General features: G+C 32.2%; 4 protein-coding genes across 4 annotated transcripts; 3 read left to right on the forward strand and 1 right to left on the reverse strand.

Moving 5' to 3' along the window:
• The first annotated feature begins 1,028 nt into the window (after nucleotides 1–1,028).
• On the forward strand, nucleotides 1,029–3,762 carry LOC101489427 (bifunctional bis(5'-adenosyl)-triphosphatase/adenylylsulfatase FHIT). The gene is made up of 5 exons (XM_012715838.3): nucleotides 1,029–1,190; nucleotides 1,272–1,385; nucleotides 2,238–2,384; nucleotides 3,269–3,367; nucleotides 3,456–3,762. Exons 1-5 carry the CDS (start codon nucleotides 1,095–1,097, stop codon nucleotides 3,570–3,572), a joined length of 573 nt encoding a protein of 190 aa, XP_012571292.1. The 5' UTR covers nucleotides 1,029–1,094; the 3' UTR covers nucleotides 3,573–3,762.
• An 870-nt stretch (nucleotides 3,763–4,632) lies between these two features.
• Nucleotides 4,633–6,732, forward strand: LOC101489749 (bifunctional bis(5'-adenosyl)-triphosphatase/adenylylsulfatase FHIT-like). The gene is made up of 5 exons (XM_012715840.3): nucleotides 4,633–4,776; nucleotides 4,887–4,997; nucleotides 5,717–5,863; nucleotides 6,153–6,251; nucleotides 6,367–6,732. The coding sequence occupies exons 2-5, from the start codon at nucleotides 4,887–4,889 to the stop codon at nucleotides 6,481–6,483; spliced, it is 474 nt and encodes a 157-aa protein (XP_012571294.1). The 5' UTR covers nucleotides 4,633–4,776; the 3' UTR covers nucleotides 6,484–6,732.
• Nucleotides 6,733–9,206: 2,474 nt separating this feature from the next.
• Nucleotides 9,207–18,086, forward strand: LOC101490066 (uncharacterized). Its single transcript, XM_004500350.4, has 19 exons — nucleotides 9,207–9,517; nucleotides 9,970–10,082; nucleotides 10,221–10,296; nucleotides 10,410–10,552; nucleotides 10,948–11,118; nucleotides 11,250–11,457; nucleotides 11,992–12,077; nucleotides 12,247–12,478; nucleotides 12,628–12,751; nucleotides 13,068–13,204; nucleotides 14,011–14,119; nucleotides 15,018–15,060; nucleotides 15,204–15,360; nucleotides 15,658–15,728; nucleotides 15,828–15,921; nucleotides 16,265–16,480; nucleotides 16,581–16,790; nucleotides 17,320–17,703; nucleotides 17,804–18,086. The coding sequence occupies exons 1-19, from the start codon at nucleotides 9,491–9,493 to the stop codon at nucleotides 17,927–17,929; spliced, it is 2,727 nt and encodes a 908-aa protein (XP_004500407.1). The 5' UTR covers nucleotides 9,207–9,490; the 3' UTR covers nucleotides 17,930–18,086.
• A 778-nt stretch (nucleotides 18,087–18,864) lies between these two features.
• On the reverse strand, nucleotides 18,865–22,135 carry LOC140918611 (calcium uniporter protein 5, mitochondrial-like). Its single transcript, XM_004500352.4, has 2 exons — nucleotides 21,085–22,135; nucleotides 18,865–19,458 (listed from the first exon to the last, which is right to left on the reverse strand). Exons 1-2 carry the CDS (start codon nucleotides 21,394–21,396, stop codon nucleotides 18,973–18,975), a joined length of 798 nt encoding a protein of 265 aa, XP_004500409.3. The 5' UTR covers nucleotides 21,397–22,135; the 3' UTR covers nucleotides 18,865–18,972.

Here is a 22,135-nt window from a genome sequence, read left to right on the forward strand (position 1 = left end):
TACATTTGTGAATGTTAGTATCATTTTTAAACGTCTCAAAATTGATTATAAATATATATTATTTGTTGTGATATTTTTAATTATTTTTCAAATAAAATTTATTTTATCTATAAAATTAGCTTTAATTTGAAATTGAATCATGAATCATTCCCTTAATAAATACAAATCATTTATAAACATTCTATTGTGGTGTAAGAAAAAGTGATATTTATAGAAATGAGTGTTTTTATAGTCCTCCTATATAACTTCATTTTTTTAGGGTTTCAATTAATAAATTAAAATAAATGAGTGTTAGTTCAATTATAATAATGTAAAGTTATTAGAGAAATTATTTACTTTTATTTATTTAGGTGCCAGAGTGAAGATGACGGTACTTAATAAACACTGTGATTGAAAATTTATAAAAGATGACTCTCAAAAAGTTATTTGTTAACAGAGATTTTCTTATAGATACTATTAGAGTTTTTGCTTTATAATTAATTTTTTTTCTTGAATTTATTATTCAATTAAAAATGAGTGTAACTTTTACATTTCACTAAAAAAATTGTTTTTATTTTAAATTAATGATGAGTTGAATTTTTATAAATAAAATATGTAAATTGAACTTTGAAATATAATGTCTGATAAACTAATCTTTAAATTATCAAAATTGACAAATATATTTTTGACATTGAAAAGTATCAATAAAAATAATTAATATGTAAATTTTTGTCAATAAAGATTTTAATATAATATTATAATTAAATATATAATTTATCCACGTTGATTTTACATAAATAAAACTTAATCATATCAATTATAAATTTATGAGTAATTATAATTTTGTATTGATTTGTTATAAATAAATTAACCTATAAAATACTTAAAAAAAATTATAGAAAAATTAATTATATTATAATAATATTAATATAAAATAAATTTAAATTAATTAAATATTTAATTAATATATCACATGATAATCTCTCTAAAAATATATTTATCAATTTTATGAGCAATTTGCCTTTTGATCCAATTTTTATACTAAAAAAAGTGAGTGTAATTATGGAAGGAGTAAATTGCAAAAGAAAAATTTGTTGAAGCTTGTGAAGGTACAAATGTTGTTGCGCACCATTGGCCAAATTCCCCATTTGTTTCTGCGTCATTCTTCATCACCGCTACGAATCAGACCAATCCACTCTTCCTCCATTAAGGTTGGTTTCATCACTTCCTCTCTCTTAGTTTTCCACTTTCCTTCTTCACTCATTTCCCCTTTTTCTCTCCTCTTGATGCAGATGGCTGCTGCTGAAGACTACACTTTTGGGCCTTACAAGATACACCACAGTGAAGTCTTCTACTCCACTAATCTCTCTTATGCTATGGTCAACCTTCGTCCTCTTCTCCCTGGTAACAATGCCCTTTTCTCAAAACACTTTTTTTTTGTTTATTATTCATTGATGTACTCAAAGAATGTTAACTGGGTTTGGCTACCCAACAACCAAAAAAGTGTCTTTTTATTGTACTGTTTATGAAATTGCTGTCTTTTATGAGATTATAAAATATCCATTTTGACATTTCATTTGATTTATGTCTCTTTGCAGGTCATATCCTTTTTCTGGCTTTCAATAATACACTGCTGGGTGGGATCATGGGATGGTTGTTGTATTTATTTTTATTTTTTTATAGTTTATGACTGAATGAAACTTCTAATTGGGTGAATTTCATTTTCATATAGTGTTACTGTTTTTGGTTGGAAAAATATTAACTTCATAGCTATGTTGAGTTTTGCTGCATGCTGTGGTGTGGCATATAAATGTTTAATGTAAATTTTAGTGTAAAATTTTCAATACAAAGCAAATGCTACTTTTTATCACTTATAATCAAATCAAGGTTTAGATGTAAAATCAATTTTATTATTTTTACTTGAAACAATTGAACACTATTCTTTTTCACAAAACAGCACATGCTTCAATCAACTTGATTTAAGGGTTGAAATTGGGTTCCAAAACATGCTATGACCAATTCTTCTTATGAAGCTTCTTCACATTATTGACGTTTATTTTGATTTATTGTTTCATGATGATCACTGGAATGCATAGGATATACCTGTGATTGTTGTTTGATATGCCGCGAGGGGTCTATTTGTGTCTTGCATATGCTGGAACTAAGCACATGTTTGATGTTCACATTTATTGTGCATAATGTAAAGTTGTAAGCTTGGATCCAGAGGAGTATGAAAACGTTTGACTTAACTGTTTTCACATGTGCTTATCTGTCCAAAGCGTGAAGTAAAGCGTTTTGTTGATCTCACTGCTGATGAGACTTCAGATTTATGGCTCACTGCACAAAAAGTTGGTAGGCAGCTTGAGAGTTATCATAAGGCTTCATCACTCACTCTTGCTATCCAAGTAAGATTGAAGTGAAATATGTTTATTTGAACATTTCTTTTACTAATTGCTTTGCGATAAAGAATAATGCTAGCAACACAGAACACACTATTTAATACACTTTTCGACACATTTTCTTTGATTGGTTAAAATTCACATGGATCCTACTAAATTTATATGGGACCGACATGATTTGGTGGGACCTATGTGAATTTTAACCAATCAAAGAGAGTGTGTTGCTAGCACTCCTCTTGTGATAAATTCATTCTTATTTGACATTTGCATTTACTTTTTTTTTCTGTAGCATCTATATTTTATTGCTGGAGGATAGTTTAATTGTTTATATTTCTTTAGCATCTATATTTTGTGTTGCATACTTGCGGTTGCAATCATGTTTTTATTTACACACTCACCTTTTATATTTGACCAAACCGAAAACAGGTGGATGCTGATATTTTTATCTGCTCGTCACTTTTAGCTGTTTACCTTTTTCTCTCTGTGACTCTCATTTATATGCTATTAAGTGAACAAGACGATGCTTTAATATATTAGCAATGCATTATGCAGTAGTTAAAAAGATTCCATGTTTCAAAACTTGTGGTCTAATTATCAATTATGTTATGTATCAGTTACAATTTTTTTAATATTTTGTAATTTGCAATTAAGCTTAGGTCACATTTTAATCCATGATTTAATGTTGAGCAACTTTTTATTATTTGTTAATCATTTTTCTATTGATGAGATGATTCAAGTGTTAAGAGGCACAATACCTTCACTGCTTAATTTTGTAATTCTGGCCTGTGTATAATATCAAAATTTATCTACTTTTACAAACTATGCCAGTGTCTGCATGATAAGCTACTAGTGTCTCAGAAGAATAACCAAATTATCTTTCTGCACTTTAGGATGGGCCCCAAGCAGGACAGACGGTACCTCATGTTCACATTCATGTTGTGCCACGGAGAGGCGGTGATTTCGAGAAGAATGACGAGATATATGATGCGGTAAGATATAAGTTTTTCTCCAGGCCATGCTGTTGATTCTAATCTTGTGTTTATTTGATTATTTATTTGGGGTTTGAAATTGATTCAGATGGATGAGAAGGAGAAGGAATTGAAGGAAAAACTTGATTTGGACAAGGAGAGGAAAGATAGGAGCCTTGAAGAGATGACTCAAGAGGCAGATGAATACAGAAAACTTTTCTTGTAACATCTTAAATAGAAATACAAATAGAATTCTTGTCTGATTCCTTTGAACTTCTAGTTTTCTCATTATAGACAATTTAATGCACTTCCTTGTGGTTGTGGCCACAGAAATATTTATCCATTATTATTTTAGAACTGAGTTGTACTAGACCATACAAGTCATACAAATAGTAATCTTCTGTGGAACTTTTTAAGATTTTCTGTTATACTTCTTTAACAAAGAGTAGTTAATATCGATATACTAGGCACTAGCTGATAGTGGATAAATTAGCTGATAACTTATAGTGAATAAGCTAATAGATCAAATTGAAATTGTTGCTAAAATTAACAGTTGAACTAACTGATTAATATTAAATATTATTAAAAATATATTCTTAATTAATATTTAAATATCTCCAATTGAAATAATGAAAGTATAAATGAGAGAAAAAAATGATATGATATGAGCTTGTGAAATAACACTATAAACTAATGAGAGAAGAATTGTTATCAAACAATTTTACTTTGATTGTATCAATTTTATACGTTATAAATTATCTGTTACAAGCTAGTAGTTTGAGAACATTAAACTAACATAGCCTTACATGTTGCATTCAAAATTTGAAGGGGTGATGACAATCTGGTTTGACTCAAAACAACAGTACTTTTTTAAATTTTAGCCCTTAGATTTGCCTGGTAGTGTTGGCGAATTAATAAAATACATTCCTAACCCCTTTAGTTGCAAAATATACCCCAAACATACACCTAATCCTTCAAACAACAGCACATAGTTACATAAATGTCTGCTTAATATATGATATGTAAATGACTATAAAAAGTCAAGTGTCTTCCATTAAGATAGTATAATCTCTCAATTTCATAAAATGTGATAACTATTTGTAGCACACCTTAAAGGGGGTTGGGATCCTAATTATAATTATAATAAGAGGACTATTGACTATTGACCTAATTAACTATTCATGTAATTTATCATTCACACTTTAAAAATATTTTTAATTTGTAATTATCCCCATTCACAAGATAGGACAAATGGAATAAGTAAGAAGAAATTAACTAAAAAAAAAAGAATGGTCAAACAAGAAAGACATTGAGTTTCTATAAGTACCAAAGCAAAATGCAAATTGTAAAGCATCTAGCTACTGGTTTTTCTTGTATATTGCATTTCAAGGAGCATCATTATTATCTCCTCCATTATTAACTTCATTAAGGTAAATAAACAATTAACCTTAACCATCAAATGTTAACTTGGTTATTTTGCTTTATCTATATTGGGATTAATGTTACTTTTATGGGAATGGGGTGTAATTTGTAAATACAGATGGCTGTTGAATATTATGATTTTGGACCTTACAAGATTCATCATAGTTCAGTGTTTCATACAACTGATCTTTCTTTTGCCTTTGTCAACCTGCGTCCTGTTGTCCCTGGTATGTATCATGCTCATCTTATACTCCTCTACTCTTCATGCTTTAATATCTTTATTAACCACCATCCTTTTTTCTTTTGCAGGTCATATCCTTTTTAATATGATGTTAATTAATAATAATACATACCATGAATAATCTATGTAGCACTTACACTTCAGATTGAAGGTGTGTGGTATTTAACACGTGTCAGTGTAGGATATTGGTGTCGAAGTGTCGTGCTTTACTGTGATTAGTCCATTTTTTATAATATGTTAAGGGTCAAATTCACACGCTATTTTGTTATGACATATAGTTTGTTTGGTTCTAATAAAAGTGAGTGGATGGAAAGTTTTTCGAAATATTTGTTTCCTTTGTTTGGTTTCTATGTTATAGAGGAAGGAAAACTTAGTTGGGGGATCCCACCTCTAAAAACTTTCCCTATATATATATATATATATATATATATATATACATATATATTATTCTATATTTTTACTAAATATATATTTTATTTTTATACAAGGTTATTTAGGTCATTTAATAAATAAATCACTTTCTTTTCTTTCACTTTCACTTATACCAAACAATTAAAATATTACCCCACTTTCCACTCCTTTCTTTCGTTTCACTTTATTTCGTCATCCAAACATAGCAATAAGGTCATGAAAATTCTTAAAATCTTCATATTGGGGCTGCAATTATGATTGTGAAGCTGAATTGGGTTGACTTAACCGTAGCTACACATGTTCTTGTCTGTCCAAAGCGCGAAGTGAAGCGAGTTGCAGATCTCACTGACGATGAGAACATTGATTTATGGCGCATAACTCAGAAACTTGGCAGGCAACTTGAGAGCTACCATAATTCATCATCACTAACATTTTGTATCCAAGTAAGAAAGACATTTGGAGAAGAGTTTACCATTCTATTTGAGCATATAAGGATTTTCTTTTGATGTGATTTTCTAAGACTAAATAAACATGATTCTGATATTTGAAAATGTTAAAAATACATTAGATACTCCCGAAATTTTAGTAAATTTTATTTTGAAGAAAAAGTTACTTTAGAAACTACTTTTGTTTGTCTGTCAAGTTTTATCGATAGAATTGTCAAACATGAGTATCAGTCTATGCGTCGGTCACGGCTATAAATTTAAAACTAATCATATTACTAAATCATAGGATGGACCCCATGCTGGCCAATCAGTTCCTCATGTTCATATCCACATCCTTCCTCGGAAAAGTGGCGATTTCGAGAACAATGATGACATTTATGAAGAGGTAGGATGAGAGCTTCTATTTGTTCTTAATAATAATTTGACTATTTTGTGTGTGACTTATTATAATAATATTATGACTTTCATTTGATGTTATTGTTTGTGTGTGAATGATATAGATAAATGAAAAGGAAAAGGAGTTGAAACGGAAGCTAGAGGTGGATATAGAGAGGAAAGATAGGAGCCTTGAAGAAATGGCACAAGAGGCAGATGAATATAGAAAATTTGTCCTTTGACACTTTGTAAGTGCCACAAGAAAAGATGTGAAGAGTTATTAAATCTAGATGAAAATAATATTGATATAATAATAATAAAGGAACAAAGTCATTTGGATTTACAAGTTTCCTATTGCATGGAAGTCTCCACTCTCAAGCTCAAGAAATTCGAAAATGAGTGTATTTTATGTTAGCTTTGGTATTGCTCTTAGAGGGATGAAACCAAAGAAAAGCTATATAGAAATAATACTAGTTTATTTTTTCCCTTTATTATGTTTTTTTGACTAACGACATTTATGAGAGTGTCTTAATAACTTCTTGAATCTAATAATCGGTCCTTAGTTGAATTGACAGCCACATGTAAGGAAAAAAAATTAAAGTAGAAGTATATTAGAGTGCTTAAAATTGATGTGAGGTAAAGTTTAAGGCTTATTTTAAGTCCTTATATATCGTTGCCATATTTGACACATCCTCTTTTTACCATAGTTACATGCATCATTAGAGATGCTCTAAGAGAGCAAATAGAGTGGAACTAAAACTTCTCTTTCATATTGCTTTGCCTCGCTCTCATGGTCAGCATAAATAAAGGGAAAACATAAATAATAATATTATGTAGGTGTTTAGTAAATAGAACTTACAACAATAACCAGTGACAAGTCCGCACCTTGCTTTTAGTGTATTTTAATTTTGATAGTTCTCTGATTACTTAAAGGGACAGTTTGACTAATTAATAAAACAATGCATACTTAAACAAGCAAAGGCTATTTATTAGAACTGAAATAACAATGTCGATTTATAAGGAATTGGGGTTTGAATTGTAAATGTACTTGTTTAAAAATTCTTAAAGAAAGCTTAAGATTTAACTCAAGAATGATCTTGGTTAAGAAAACAGAAAACGGATAACGTTCTTGATTTTTACTAGAAAACGGAGAACGTTCTTGATTAGCTTAAAAACATAAATTCAGTTTATGTTTTAAGTCAGTTAATCAATTAAGCTTAATATATAAAGAAATAAGAGAAGGAATACCACACAAGGATATATCCTGGTTCACCCAACTCGGGATACGTCTAGTCCTCACAACTGTGAGATTTTTTACTAAGTGTTCAAAACAAAGAATTTTTTTGGTTTTACAGCACATAACTTAGATCAACCTTGATCTTTTACCAGCTCTATTTCTTTCCACCCAGAAAGTAAATTAATCATCTATCGATCTTGATAGGATTCGTTACAATCTATTAAAACTATAATTAAACTCTTATAGTTTGAGTTTTACAATAATGATGGGATTGTTTTGATTGAATTTGAGATGTCTCAACTCTTGTTTGAGATTCGATTCCTTACAAAGAATACAATAGTAATGACACAATATGATATAACAGTTCAAAATTGATTCTTCTTTGTGAAAATGAGAATTTCAAGTATGTGAATGATTTTTGAGACTTTGATAGCACTTGAAGTTCTATCTTTTTCCTAGACACTGGCCTTGCTTTTATAGGCGTTTTGAGCATTTAATAATGGTCAAAAGAGTTGTTAGTAGTGCTCTGTCAGTTTTGACCAAAACCAATATATGTGATTAAAAATATTTCAGTCTTTGAACATTTTGAATATGTTTTGACTGATGTTGTTACAATCATTTTTAATATGTTTGCCTTTGAGTATAAAAAGTTTTGAAGCTTCTCATTTAATCATTGATGATACAGCTTCGATCTGGAGCCTTGAATTTGTCCAAGACAGTTTGACAAATGATTATAATCCTTTGCAGAAGTAAGAAGATCAAAACTGAAATTCTACATAAACGGAAATTGATTATCAATTTAGTTTTGACAGTTTGATCTTTCTGGAGATTGATGATCAATCTGTAATTCAGTTTGATTATTTTGGATGTCTTCTTGATGTCTTTTGTATAGATCAAGATTGATTGAACTTTCTTGACAGTTTGGCTGAAGGTGTTCCAAACTGTTTTAACTAGCTTGATTTGAGACCTTTTATCTGAATGATTTGAAAGCCTTCTTTGACTGAGACTTATTTGTTCTTTGTCGTGTACTGATGAATTTAGTATAAAATTCAGAGACAAAGGCTTCGTTGAAATAGTGGAGATTGATTGGTCAAGATACTGTGACGATCAAACTTAAATCTGGATATCATTCTCCATTTTGTCCAGAATGTTCTTGTTTCTTTGTCTGTTCAGTTTTTAACTGTTTTTCTTTGCTTTGCTTGATTTCTATCTTTGAATTAATTCACTCAAAAACACAAGTTAAATTAACATAACATTTTAAAATCATAATTAACATTCTTAATTAATCTTTGTTTATTTTCATCAAAACTTTAATTTGAGAGTTTGTTTCAACAAATACACTACTTTTTTTTTCTTCAACAAAAATTTTCAAAAAATATGTAATCTACTTTTAAAAAACAAAATAAGTGTTTTCTAAATAGTGTATCGATAGAGACTTTCTCCTTTAAAAGTGTTTCAAATTCAAAGAAAATACTTGTACCGTTTGAAATTATAATTTCAAACAACCTATGCCATTCAAAAAAAGACTTTTAAAACATATGTGATGTTCTAGAAGAGAGTTTCTTCTCGCATTGGCTATACCAAGATGTATTTTGACAACAACAACAAAAACACATTTGAGTTAGTTAATTTAAATATATATTTTGGAGACTTGTAGAATATTGAGATCGGAGAAGAAGTTCTTTTTTTTTAAAAAAAAATTATCCTATATCCACCAAATACTCCTACTCCACATTTTAATAATAATCTAATTTTTGTTTTAAAAAATTTAAAGAAGAATTATTTATACACAAAATTCAAATTTTTTAATTTTTTAAAAAAGTTTTCCAGAATCCAAATTGAATTTAGAAGGGTAGTTTTGTAGAACATTAATGTAGCCCATGAGAGTGAGGCCCAGGCCTAATACATGAATTGGCGGGAGTATCAGTGCTCCGGTAAACCGTATAAGTCACAGTACTTGAGTTGAGCATCTTCCATTTCGAACTTGTTGTCTTCCTCCTTTATTCACCACCATGGACTCTACGCTCTCCGTTCTCAAGGTAAACCCTCTTCAACCCCTTCAACTTCTCAACTTCATTCTTTATTATTTTCCTTTTTCTTTATTAAAATTAATTATTGCACAAACAAACCTACCAACTTCATTTCCATCACTTCTTCTCCTTTTTTATTTTTTGCTACAAAACTTTGATACCCACTTTTCATTTTCCATTTTACTAGGTGGCTTTTCAAAAAGTTTAGTTTTTGTTGTCTTATTATAAAAAGTTTGAATGTCTTGCAATGGGAAAGTTGTTGTGTTGCCTCCATTAATGATGTATAAACCTCTGTGTCCTGGTGTCCCACGTGACATTGACACGACACAGACACTTTCCATTAATTAATTTTCTCAAATTATTACTGGTGTTGACGTGTGAGTATTGTCATGCTTATCAATTTTGAGTATTTGAGTGTTTTGAGATTGTTCAATGCTGATATGTTTGTAATTTGTATTCAGAATTACTTCGGGTATTTAGGTTTTCGGCCTTATCAGAAAGAGGTTATTGAGAAAATTATTGAGAAAAGGGATTGCTTGGTAGTCATGGCTACTGGTAGTGGCAAGTCTTTGTGGTAAAATGCTTCATCACTTTCTCTCTCTCTCACTCTCACATTCTCACCGTATGTTTCTTGTTCAAGAAGCTAATTGCCTAAATTGGAGAGTTGTAACTTGGAAAAGCTAAACTATATTTTTTGTTTATTGTTGAATAGCTACCAAGTACCTCCATTGGTTGTGAAAAAGACTGGGATAGTTGTAAGCCCTTTAATATCATTGATGCAAGACCAGGTGAATTAATTCATTCTTCTGGATTGATGGATCTTTTTGTTTTGCATTTATGTGGTGAGTGTTTTTCTGTATCGTCCAATAGTGACTTTCTAGTATGGAAAATGCGAAAACAGGTAATGGCTTTGAAACAGCGAGGTGTCAAAGCTGAATATCTTTCAAGCGCTCAGAAAGATTACACCGTTCAGACTAAAGCTGAGCATGGTCAATTTGACATTCTGTTCATGACTCCTGAGAAGGCATGCACAATTCCTAACAGGTATGGTATATTTATGGAGTAAAATTATGCATAACCTTCATTTGTAAGTAGTTTTCCTTTTGCATAGAAATGAGAGATAGACTTAGTGCTTTGAGTTTATCAGTTGTTGGAGCTGAAGTTGTTTGACTAGGTGGTTATTGTGCATCAGTATCCTTTCTTGTTTTTGTTCATCCCTTTTCACCCATGCTCATGGACATGTTATTCTACAATGACATTTCAGTTGATTCATGAATCCAATGCTCTTAGTGTGGTGTTTACTTGTGGTGAGATGATAATGCTCAATTATGTCCATGATTAACTATAATTGCTACTTGGTTGTATCTTTTCAGAATTCGATCAATGATCTTAGATTCTTGGTCCACACCGTGCCTTGTGTAATTATGTTATTTATGCAGTTTCTGGTCTAATTTGCTTAAAGAAGGAATTAGTCTTTTTGCTGTTGACGAAGCACATTGCATATCGGAATGGGGGCATGACTTTAGGGTGGAATACAAGCAGTTAGACAAGTTACGCAGCGTTCTGTTAGATGTTCCGTATGTTGGTCTAACTGCAACTGCTACTGAAAAGTAAGCATCTTTTATTTTGGCTGTTAGCAAAGCATATCATTGCTGTTTTCAATATAATTTTATCCACATTTGTGCCTCATTTATCTTTTATATGTTTTACACTTGTGTTCATTTATGTGCCATATTGCCAGGGTTCGATTTGACATCATGAATTCCCTGAAGATGAATAATCCTTACATTGTAGTTGGTTCGTTTGATCGCCCAAATCTTTTCTATGGTGTCAAGCAATTTAACCGTGGACAATCTTTTATTGATGAGCTTGTGGAAGAAATTTCAAAAGAAGTTGCTAGTGGTGGTTCAACTATAATTTACTGCACAACAATCAAAGATGTAGAACAGGTAATGTGTTAGAAATGTTAAGTGCGAAACCCAAAATAGTGTTACCATGCTGTCATATCACTGTCCACTTGAACCCTAAAACAAGTTAATTGTTTATCTTGTACTTGTATTGAAAATAATATTATTCAATTTTCAATAAAAATATCATGTACAATTGTCTTGAGAGTCCATGAACATTTAATGAACCATGATGTGGCTCAAGATATTTTGATGTTTTTAGGCTCAAGATATGGGATATTTGTTCATCTTTTCAATCCATTGTGTAAAACAAAACTATTTCTAATATTAGGAATGCTTTGTTAGATATGTAAAAGGAAAAAAAAGTTTTTGTTGAATTGAAAGGTCAAGTGAGTATCTTTTGTTCCTGACTATACACAATAGTACGCTAGTACATACCTTGTTTTGATCAACTGCTCTTCTGTCTATATTTTATGAGTTTTCTGTCGGTCACTGTTTGGATTTTCCATTGTATAAATTCGGTCGGAGTATATGAACTGAGGTCTTTACTTTTTTATGGTTTTTTTTTTTGTATAGATACATAAGTCATTTACGGAAGTTGGTATTAAGGCTGGAATGTACCATGGCCAAATGGATGGAAAATCACGAGAGGAGTCTCATAGGTGAGTATTCTGTCTTATATGTTTTAAGAATATGAAATTAATTTTGGCTTTTGATCATTATGGGTGTGGAGCATGCTCCTTCCCCTGCCCCCCTCCTCTCTCTCTCCCTCTCTTGTTGAAGATGCTTGATGCATTTTAAGCCTAACTGACTGTATGTTAATTTCTTCAGATTATTTGTTAGAGATGAAATGCAAATCATGGTGGCCACAATTGCCTTTGGCATGGGCATAGATAAACCTAATATAAGAAAAGTGATTCACTATGGCTGCCCTAAGAATCTAGAGTCCTACTACCAGGAAAGTGGGCGATGTGGTAGAGATGGTATAGCTTCTGTTTGTTGGCTTTACTACACAAGAAGTGACTTTGCAAAGGGCGATTTTTATGCTGCAGACTTAAAATCGGTATATATATTTTCTTTTTCGCAAAAAGAGGTTTGCCTGATGAATTTTGTGGTTTAGTGAGCATTGAACTTGCTGACTGCATGCATATTTCCCAAGTACAAGTTGTCTCTATTATCTCTTAATAATGTTTTAGGGCCTCCGATGTACAGGAAAACCAAAAAACAGCTGTTATGGAGTCATTGATGGCTGCTCAACACTACTGTCTGGCGGCAACTTGCAGAAGAAAGTTCTTGCTTGAACACTTCGGGGAAAAAGTTGCAGCTGATAGATGTGGTTTGACTTTCACTTAGATCTTTTTAAACAATTGTACTCCTGTAAAATAAGAACTAAGTTTATATTATAATTTGCTGTTGTTATTTAATTGCCTTGATAGAATTAGGGAACAATGTGTTAATTTTTACACTATACCTCAAGTTGGAACATATATGTCATGCACCAAAATTGTACAACTAAAGTTAACTTGAAACTCGCTGATAATTATATCAGCTAGTTTTTAGAGTTGACAAAATCCAGTAGTAATCTCACCTGGGAAAAAAACTTATCTTTGTTGATTTACTGTGTTTCCTTTTCTTTCTTATCTTGTCTGTAGGAAACTGTGATAACTGCACTGTCTTGAAGCAGCAGCGTGACATGTCAAGAGAGTCGTTTCTTCTAATGGCTTGCATTCATTCATGCAACGGAAAATGGGGCCTTAATATGCCGATTGACATCCTGCGTGGTTCTCGAGTAAGTTGTTTGAAATTCAAACTAGGAAATGTTTCGGTATCCTGTAAAAGTAATTTGTCTAGATTTTGAGTTCTTTTGGTGGCAATAGTTTCTTGCTCTTTTCATTATGCACTCTCCATTTTGTCTATTAGCATATTATCATCGTGTTTCGTTGTCAAATTAATACTTCTGTCATTGCTAAGTATATTCTTTATTTCTTATGTCATCTTTTCTTTTTGGTTGGATTTTACCTGTTGGTTCATTTCCTTTAGCCTTGTATGATGATAGTTGCGATGTATGTAGTTTAGGAAATGATCCTGAAAACGTTAAAATATAATGAAGATTACAAGTATTCTTCTGCACAAAAAGGCTCTCTTAGCTTAAAGTCACATGTAATTGGGTGCAAAAAACTATAAATCCTATTTAAATGATGATTGCAATTATTCCACCGAACAAAAAGGATCTCTTAGCTCAAAATCACATGATATTGGGTGCAAAAACTATAAATCCTATTTCTTGTTATTCACAGTGACTGTTGAAACCAAAGGGCTTACTGATTTACATGTGGCATTGTAGATGACCATTTTTAAATCTTTAAGTATCAAATCAAATAGACCTTTTATCTAGTTGTAGTTTAAAAGCAGATTAAGACAAAAACTTGTAGGTTATTGGCTTATTGCACTGTTATGTCCTTCTAGTTGATGTACTTTAGGTGTATAAGTACCGCTAGTGTTTTTATTTAGGTTCTCATTCAACGTTAATTGTTGCCATTAAATTTCCTCATTACCTTCCAACTGTTGATAGTTGTATTTACTCATGGCTTGTAGGCAAAGAAAATAATTGATTATCACTTTGACAAGCTTCCACTTCATGGACTTGGGAAAACATACCAAGCAAATTGGTGGAAAGCACTCGGACATCAATTGATTTCCCTAGGTATTTTGAGTGGAAACAATTAATCGCGTTGCAGTCATAGCTGATGGTCAATCAACTAAGTTGATTGACATTCTTGCTTTGGGATAATTGAATTATGTGGACACATAACTTGCATTTACTACTGCTCTGTCTAAATAATCTGTGTTTGCTTCGTAATTTGAACTATTAAGTGGCAGTTTTTAAATTTGTGGACATTACCATTGTGCAACCTTCAAATGGTTTGTTAGGTTGGGATAATGAAATCATACTTTCCACTTTCTATTATTAACCTTGTAGTTGAAGTCTTACTTCCTTGTTCACTGTTTCATATAGTCATTTTATAAGGTCTTGAGCACAATGTAAAAGTAGTAAAGTACACTAAATACTTCCTGATTTTAGAAACTACATGCCTAGTTTACAATAGTAAGAGCCGTGGACAAAAGAGTTTCTCTTTTTCAGTTTGACCATCACCTGAATGAATTTTTTATACAGAGGAAAGGCTAAAGACCATATTATTTTCATCTTTCCTCCTTTGATTTCCATTTAGCCCAATACGGGAATAGATTGTCTTGCTTCTGTCAAGCTGAATTGTTGACCTTGTAGCAGTATTAACATATGATCTAATACCAAGAAAAAAGTTTGAAAAGAAAAATAATTAACATTTTTTTAAATGCAATTAATTTTTCATGCATCTCTAAATTTATTTTATTTCATGCTGCAGCACATTTTGGTGGCTTCTCCACCCCATGAATTGAGGGCTTTTCAGAAAACATGGGGGAGGGGAGAAGCTCACGTAGATTTTACAAATGGCATACTTCACAATTTTCACAAAAAGATATCAATCATTTTCTTTTAAACAACAAATTTAGTTTCAAGAAAATTGTGATGCAAATTATGATTGACTCTTGATGTTCTACAGGTTATTTGAAGGAGACTGTCCGTGACATGTTAAGATTTGTAAGGTAGGTTGGCTATTGGATAGATCATGGAAATTATTTGAAGCCTTGTACTTCATTGTTATTATTAATTTTCCAATGTCAAAACCCATCTACTATGTGCCTTTAGTTTTCCAGCTAGACATAAACTTTGTTCTCTCATGAATCAGTGTCAGTTCGAAAGGTGAGCAATTTTTAGCCTCTTCTAGACCAGACTATCAACCTCCCTTAGTTTTGCCATTGATTGGTGAGCTTGAAGAGAAGGAAAATAGAAGCACAGAAGAATTCAAAATTTTGGCCACTTCAGAATCAGAAGGTTTTTCGGAGGTTGTAATGAAGTGGTGTTATTTTTTCAACTCCTTTTCTCTATTTCTTTCCTTATCTCCTCAATGAAGCTTGGGAGAGTATAGTTGTATGGCCTACTTGAGTTTTGGTCTATGTCTACAATGGATCAATTTCTAATAACCATTGATATATTATGAAATATTACTCATGCAGTTCATGCTATGCACATCCATGAAGCTTCTTGAATAAGTGGAGTCCAATCTTTTTGTTTTCAATTACTATGTTTCCAAATAAACTGTAATATGTCACTCTAAATCTGTGTTGTACTTCTCTAATCAGAATGAGGGACAGCTCTACCAAATGCTTTTAGAAGAAAGATTGAAGCTTGCAAGAAGTGTCGGAACAGCTCCGTAGGTTTTATTTGATCTTCTAACACTTTCAAGACAACCAATCCTAGTTACAGTTTCTTTGATCCATAGTTTCTTCATGGAGCTGTTGTACCCTTGTAGATATGCTCTATGTGGCGATCAAACTATCAAAAAAATTGCTTTGACGAGACCATCTACAAAAGCAAGGCTGGCAAACATTGATGGCGTGAATCAGGTATGTCGAAGTGATAGGGTTTTTGATAAAGAGGGAAGAGAAAGAATCAAGAGTTGTGTTATAAATATGGTTTGATATGTTTGATTATTATAATTATAATCTGGATGATACAAAAAACTACACAATAACCCTTATATTTTATACTAATATAATACAACAAAATCATATAAGGAAACAAATCATGATAAAAAACCAAGAAATAGGGAAGCATAATCTTAAGAAATATTTAAGATAAGAAACTAATCTTCTGGGTTTTGTTTCTAAATTTATGACAGTTATGACATCGGTTTTGCGCTATCAATCCTATTTGTTTTTAATTCATTTCGTTCAATGTTTTGCACAGCACCTAGTAACAACGTATGGAGAGTATTTGCTTCAAGTTATTCAGAAACTATCAAAAGGACTAAACCTATCATTGGACGGTGAAGCAATTTTGCAAACTAATGAAGTACGGAAGTTATCTCCCATAGTAACCAACAAATCAACGAAGTTGTCAACAGCTAAGTATGACGCGTGGAAAATGTGGCATGAAGATGGTCTTTCTATTCACCAGATTGCTGTAAGTCTTACTAATTTTTTGTGACTATTGAACATCTATGCTTCAATGTTTTGATGTATAACTTCTTCCTTTCCTTCCCCTCCCCTGTTTGTAATCTCAGAACCATCCAGGTAGATCAGCTCCTATACAAGAACAAACAGTTGCTCAGTATCTCCTGGATGCTGCCCAAGATGGATTACCATTTGATTGGACTAGGTACATTGAGATGATAGGACTGAAACAAGATTACATATCAGCAATTCAGGGTGCTATTTTAAAAGTTGGATCTACCGATAAGTTGAAGCCTATAAAAAATGAATTGCCGGAAGAGGTGGGTTTAAATCTCTGGCCTTTATTATTTGAGTACATCTCTTGATCATTCATTAATCTGAAAATATGGCCAATGTATTTCAATCTACATCTCTGCCATCCTTGGCAGCAACTTTCTGATTGTGGATTTATTACTTTCTCGAAAAAGATGCTAACTTGTACCAAAAAAGATGCTATTTTTTCCCCTCTTGTGAAGTTGTTAATTGCTCACTAATGTCTGAAATGTGAATGTCGGAAAACACTGATAACATTCAAAGGTAATTTTCGATGAAACAAATAGAGCTTGTTTTGTTTTCCCATGTAAAAATTTCACATCAATCACAAATATGGCCATATTAATCCTTATAAGGCATTTACAAGCCTCCCCGGTGGAACAAGCTATTTGTGAGATGGCTTTTGGAGTTAAGCCGACTCCAAATTCTAAGAACCAAAAAAGTAGCTAAGTATATCATATTGTTCTGTAAAATTTTGGCTGATAAACTTCTTAGTACTTTGACGAGGTTGAGATTGAATAATTTTTCATGGTACAGATAACTTATCCGCACATCAAGACTTACTTGACAATGCGAACCTGTGGAATATCCTTAGAAAACATTCAATCTGAAGGTCGCCAGTCCGTGAAAGATGGTAAAGCTGTAAATAATGCATCAAACTTATCAGAGCCATCTTTAGAAACACGTCACCCGGAAAGTCGTCTTGAAGCCGACATATCTACCGAAAGTAGGATGGAAGTTGATGAAGTAGTATCTTCTACACCTGTCAATGGTTGCCAGGTACAGAAGATTCCATTAGCCTGTGAGGCGGAATTCACAAGCAAACGACTGAAAGTCAGCGAAGCAGAGGAAGTGAGTTTAATTAAATTGAAAGCTACAGAGAGTTCTGTTGTAGAGTGGCTGAAGAATCTTGATGAAGGGGTTAGTGAGAACTAGTTCATATTTCAGATTAAAAGCTTTATGATATTATCCATTTATATCCTTTGTTTGGTGGTTATAATGTGTGATTTATTGGTTTCAGGCTACTTTGACTGATATTTTGAAGCACTTCAATGGAACCAATGAAGATTCTGTTGTTGAACTGTTAAATTTCCTTGAGTGTGACTTTTTGATATATAAAAAAGGCAGTATGTACAGGGCTATGTAATGAATTTGATGCATAGGGATTGTATTAACCATGCTTGTAGAAAGCGGTGTTTTTTAATGGTCTCTTGCATTGTTCCTAAAATGTTAGGTGAATTGTGAGTTTGAATTTTGCATAACCAAAGTTTAATGTTGCGAAGAGATCACTTTTTCTTTTTTAATGTTGTGAATTAGTTAAAACAATAAACTTCTATTGAAGAGCCCAAACACAACTTCTATTAAGAATTTCAATATTTAACTTGGTGAATTCATAATGTCACAAAGTAAAGAGATTCATTTAATTCAAAAAATAAAATAAAAATTTGAAACTCAACTTAGAACTGAAAGTTGAAATTAAAAATTCATAACTAAAATTAACTTTAATTTTTAACAATTTGGAAACATAAAATTAAAAACCACTTTGACCAGGGTCTGATGTATATAATTTTTAAAACTACATTTTTCAACAGAAACTTTCTAAATAAGATTACTCTTTACATTGTAGTTGGCAGTGAAAAATCGATGGCAGTGAAAAATCGACGTGACATATATTTATAATTTAAATATCGTAGCAGTTCATAAAAACTTTTGTAGTAGTACATGTGTATTTTAAGAAATCTTAAGAGAGCAAAAAATTATCCAAGTCTATGAAAAAAATAACATAAAAAAATCTAAATAGTTCCTCGTGCAATCCACAAATAGGAAGAAACAACTAACATGTGTAAGAGATCAGGATAAAAGGAGTTTTTTCCACCCCAAAATCACTTGGGATGCGCACACTTAAAAGAAATCAATTTTTGAGTCGGTCTCTGAATATATACTTATGAAATCTTAAATGATTTTTTAAGAAATATGGAGTCGATAAAATTGCTCCCTATGCCCTTTAATGATTATCTCTTGACCAAACAAAAAACAAATGGAAGAACAAGTAATGTATGGTTTTATGCATGGTCATGAAAATGAAGGAAATGTGTGTGTATTAACCATTGACCAATAAGCCAAAACTACATTAGTTTAAACATTCTCCCACCAATGTTAAAACAGGGAGATCAAGGTTAACTTGCTCTGTTAATCTCTATGTAAACTATCTTCAAGATCAGGCTCTACCCCCATGCTATTTTTCAAAACAGTATTAGCATGTAGAGATGTTTTGCACTTGCACTGTAGCTCCATGAATCTCTCAACATCAAAATTCCGTTTCTTACAAAGCTTCCTCTGCCTTGAAAGAAAAAGCCTCTTCATCAAGTCTTGGTAAGTAGGGTCTCTTGAAGTGAATAAAAAGTAGGCATAACCTGTGACTAAACCAGTAGTGGTCACAAAAAATGCAATAGGTTCCATTACATCCCATGAAAGTTCCCAGAATGTTAGCCAGAAGAACAGCCCGACAGTAATTACACCAAATCCTAGTCCAGACCAAAGGACGCGTCGCACCTGTTTGTGTGCCAACATGTCGATTTCAATTTTCTTTTCTTGCAGTTTCTTTAACTCCTCCCTCATAGGATCATCGTCAGAAGTCAGTGCCAGTGGAACGGCTCTTCGAATCAGATCCACCACCTAAACACACAGAAAATAGCCAAACAAACAGAACAGGTGGATTTAGAAACATGCAAACATTAAAACGGACGATTCAATTCATGTTATTTTCTCAAACTCTAAAATGCATATCTTCGAAGAGGTTTATAACAGCAACAGAATGCTGATTATGCAAATAAGATTCTATCCAAACATAGTCTAGGAGTTAAAAGACAGATTGTAACTAGACCAGAGATACCTTGAAAATACATGTTAGACTACCAACCAAACAAACCATAAAGAAATAATCGTAGTGTTGAAAATTGAAGCAGCCACATAGGTGCAGAATGAGGTATTGTGTCATGCACTGAAACAGCTCATTAACTTGAAAGTTTTCAGAAAGGTTACATTCTATTGTCTCATTAGTGCATGCTTCAGCTTTGAACGAACAAGACACGTTGTAATCTAGACACACTATGAATAAATATTCTTTGAAATGTTAATTAAAATGGCAACAGAAGCATAGACTATATGATATAGCTATGATGCAAAACATTTTGCATAGTACATAAGATTACACACAAAAATTGCATAATGCTTGTAATTTTATATAAGGAATCCACTAGCAAGAAATATCTATATTATTGATATTCTTCCTGAATTAAATAAATCTATCTGCTAGTATATGGTAGCTAATAAACTAAGTTATCTAACACCCTCTAAGAAAAAGCAATTAAAGTAATGTAGTCAAATTTCACAACCAAAAACCAGTTTTAAAAGTATGATAATGTGGTTAATACATGAAAAAGCTAAGGTTGAGCTAGCAAAGAAAGCAACCAAGGAAGAATGATACGAAAAGTTTGTAAATGTTATATAGTTTCATTTCATTTCTCCTCGACATAATGAAATACATTGAAGCTTGTCAAGAAAAGAATGCACTGAATAGTACGTGCTTCAAAACTTGATCCATGTTACTAGTTACTAGTTACTACCTATATAATTAGTAATTACCATGAAAGATAGAGGGGTGGCAACAGTTGAAAACTTGAAATTCCATATGAAAAAGTAAAAGGTGAAAACATGACCCATGTATATTTATCATGGAGTTAAGCCAAAGGGTGATACATTAAATTATCACAGGTTGAAACCTTTTTTTTTTAAAGAATGTAACGACCCCTTTTCACATAATGCCCTACATGATCCAACCATGTAGTGAATGTTTTGTATAAGATTGAAAAACACCCAACATATGTTTGGTCCCAAAAGTATTGGGATTGTCCAATGTTAATTCAATAGTTGCAACCATATGTCCCAATTCAAAAAGAGATGTGGAACATAAGGGCCATAAAGGGTTGGCATATATCTACCACTTATAAACACATTATGGCATCTTATGTTGGACTCTCAAAACACTCCTCTACCTAGGATTGAACATCTGGTGTGTGACTGAGAGACCCAATAAAAATGGCCCAACAGATATCATCTTAAAATTTGGGATTGGCCTAACTCAACACTACAAAAAAGTCAGGTGGGGATGCCTTCCACTTATAAACTATAAACACATTCTAGGATCATATTCTATCCGAGACTGAAAACACAAACAAACAAAATTCTAACAGGACAAAAAAACAAGAAAAAAATGGCAATTCAAAAGAGTTAAAAGCTTACCTTATCAGGATGCAGATAAACTTTATCTCGGAAGAGTAGAACAACCCCAGCTTCATCAAGAACTTTAGCAAATGTTGCAGCCTCCTCTTTATTCCTGGCAATACCAATACTCTCACAAGCTTGAAGAAGTTCAAAATAAGAAATAACTTCCTTCCCTTCCATACCAAGTTTCATCTTAAGTGATTCCACATTCACCAATCTCATAAGCTTCTTAGCCTCAGAAAATGATATAGTTTCTTCATTTCCATTACCATTACTAACACCACCATCTCCAGTGGAAGATGATAAACCCCTCTTCATCTGGTTCATCATAACTGACAAATATGCCAACCCTTCTCTCCTTCCATCATTAACACCACATGTCACTGAACCAAAACCCCTCAAACCCAACAAATGAGGACCAAAAGGATTAATCTTTTCCTCATAGCCATGTCTTAAATTAACAATAGAAGATGTCCTTTTCCTCAATAATCTAAAACCACCACCTACCCCACATTTTTTATCAGATTAAATAAAAATTGAAACTTTATGTGAAATGGTTAAAAACCCTTGTTCTATTTTTCATTTAGGACGTTAAAAACCTATGAGTCATTGAAATTGAAGCTGAAGGTAGCAACTTCGAAAAGGAATTACTTAATATAAAAAGGGAAAAACAAAAAGTAGAAGAATCTGTGTGTTTCATTAGAAATAAAAAAATAAAAAGAAATAAATATTAAAAGAGAAAAGCAGAGGATAGGATAGGAGGAGGAGGAGGCTAAGCAATAAGAATAAGAAGAGAGAAGGTTGACGGTGACGGAGTTGTAGCGGCGTTACTTTGTGGTTGAATTTTATTAGTGGGAAGTTAGTATCAGTAATAGTGAGAGTGGAGCATAACGGCAACATGCGTTAGGAATTGACCATACACGTCGACATATACTCGGCGTCTGACGATGTGAATAAACACTCACTTTTTGAAATCCGTACCACAAACGGTGGGATCTATTTTTATTTTATTTAAATAAAATAACGAATTATCAAATTATTTTTTGAAATTATAGGGGTCGTACGTTTA

This window comes from Cicer arietinum, chromosome 5, assembly GCF_000331145.2.
Source record: "Cicer arietinum cultivar CDC Frontier isolate Library 1 chromosome 5, Cicar.CDCFrontier_v2.0, whole genome shotgun sequence".
NCBI lineage: Eukaryota > Viridiplantae > Streptophyta > Magnoliopsida > Fabales > Fabaceae > Cicer > Cicer arietinum.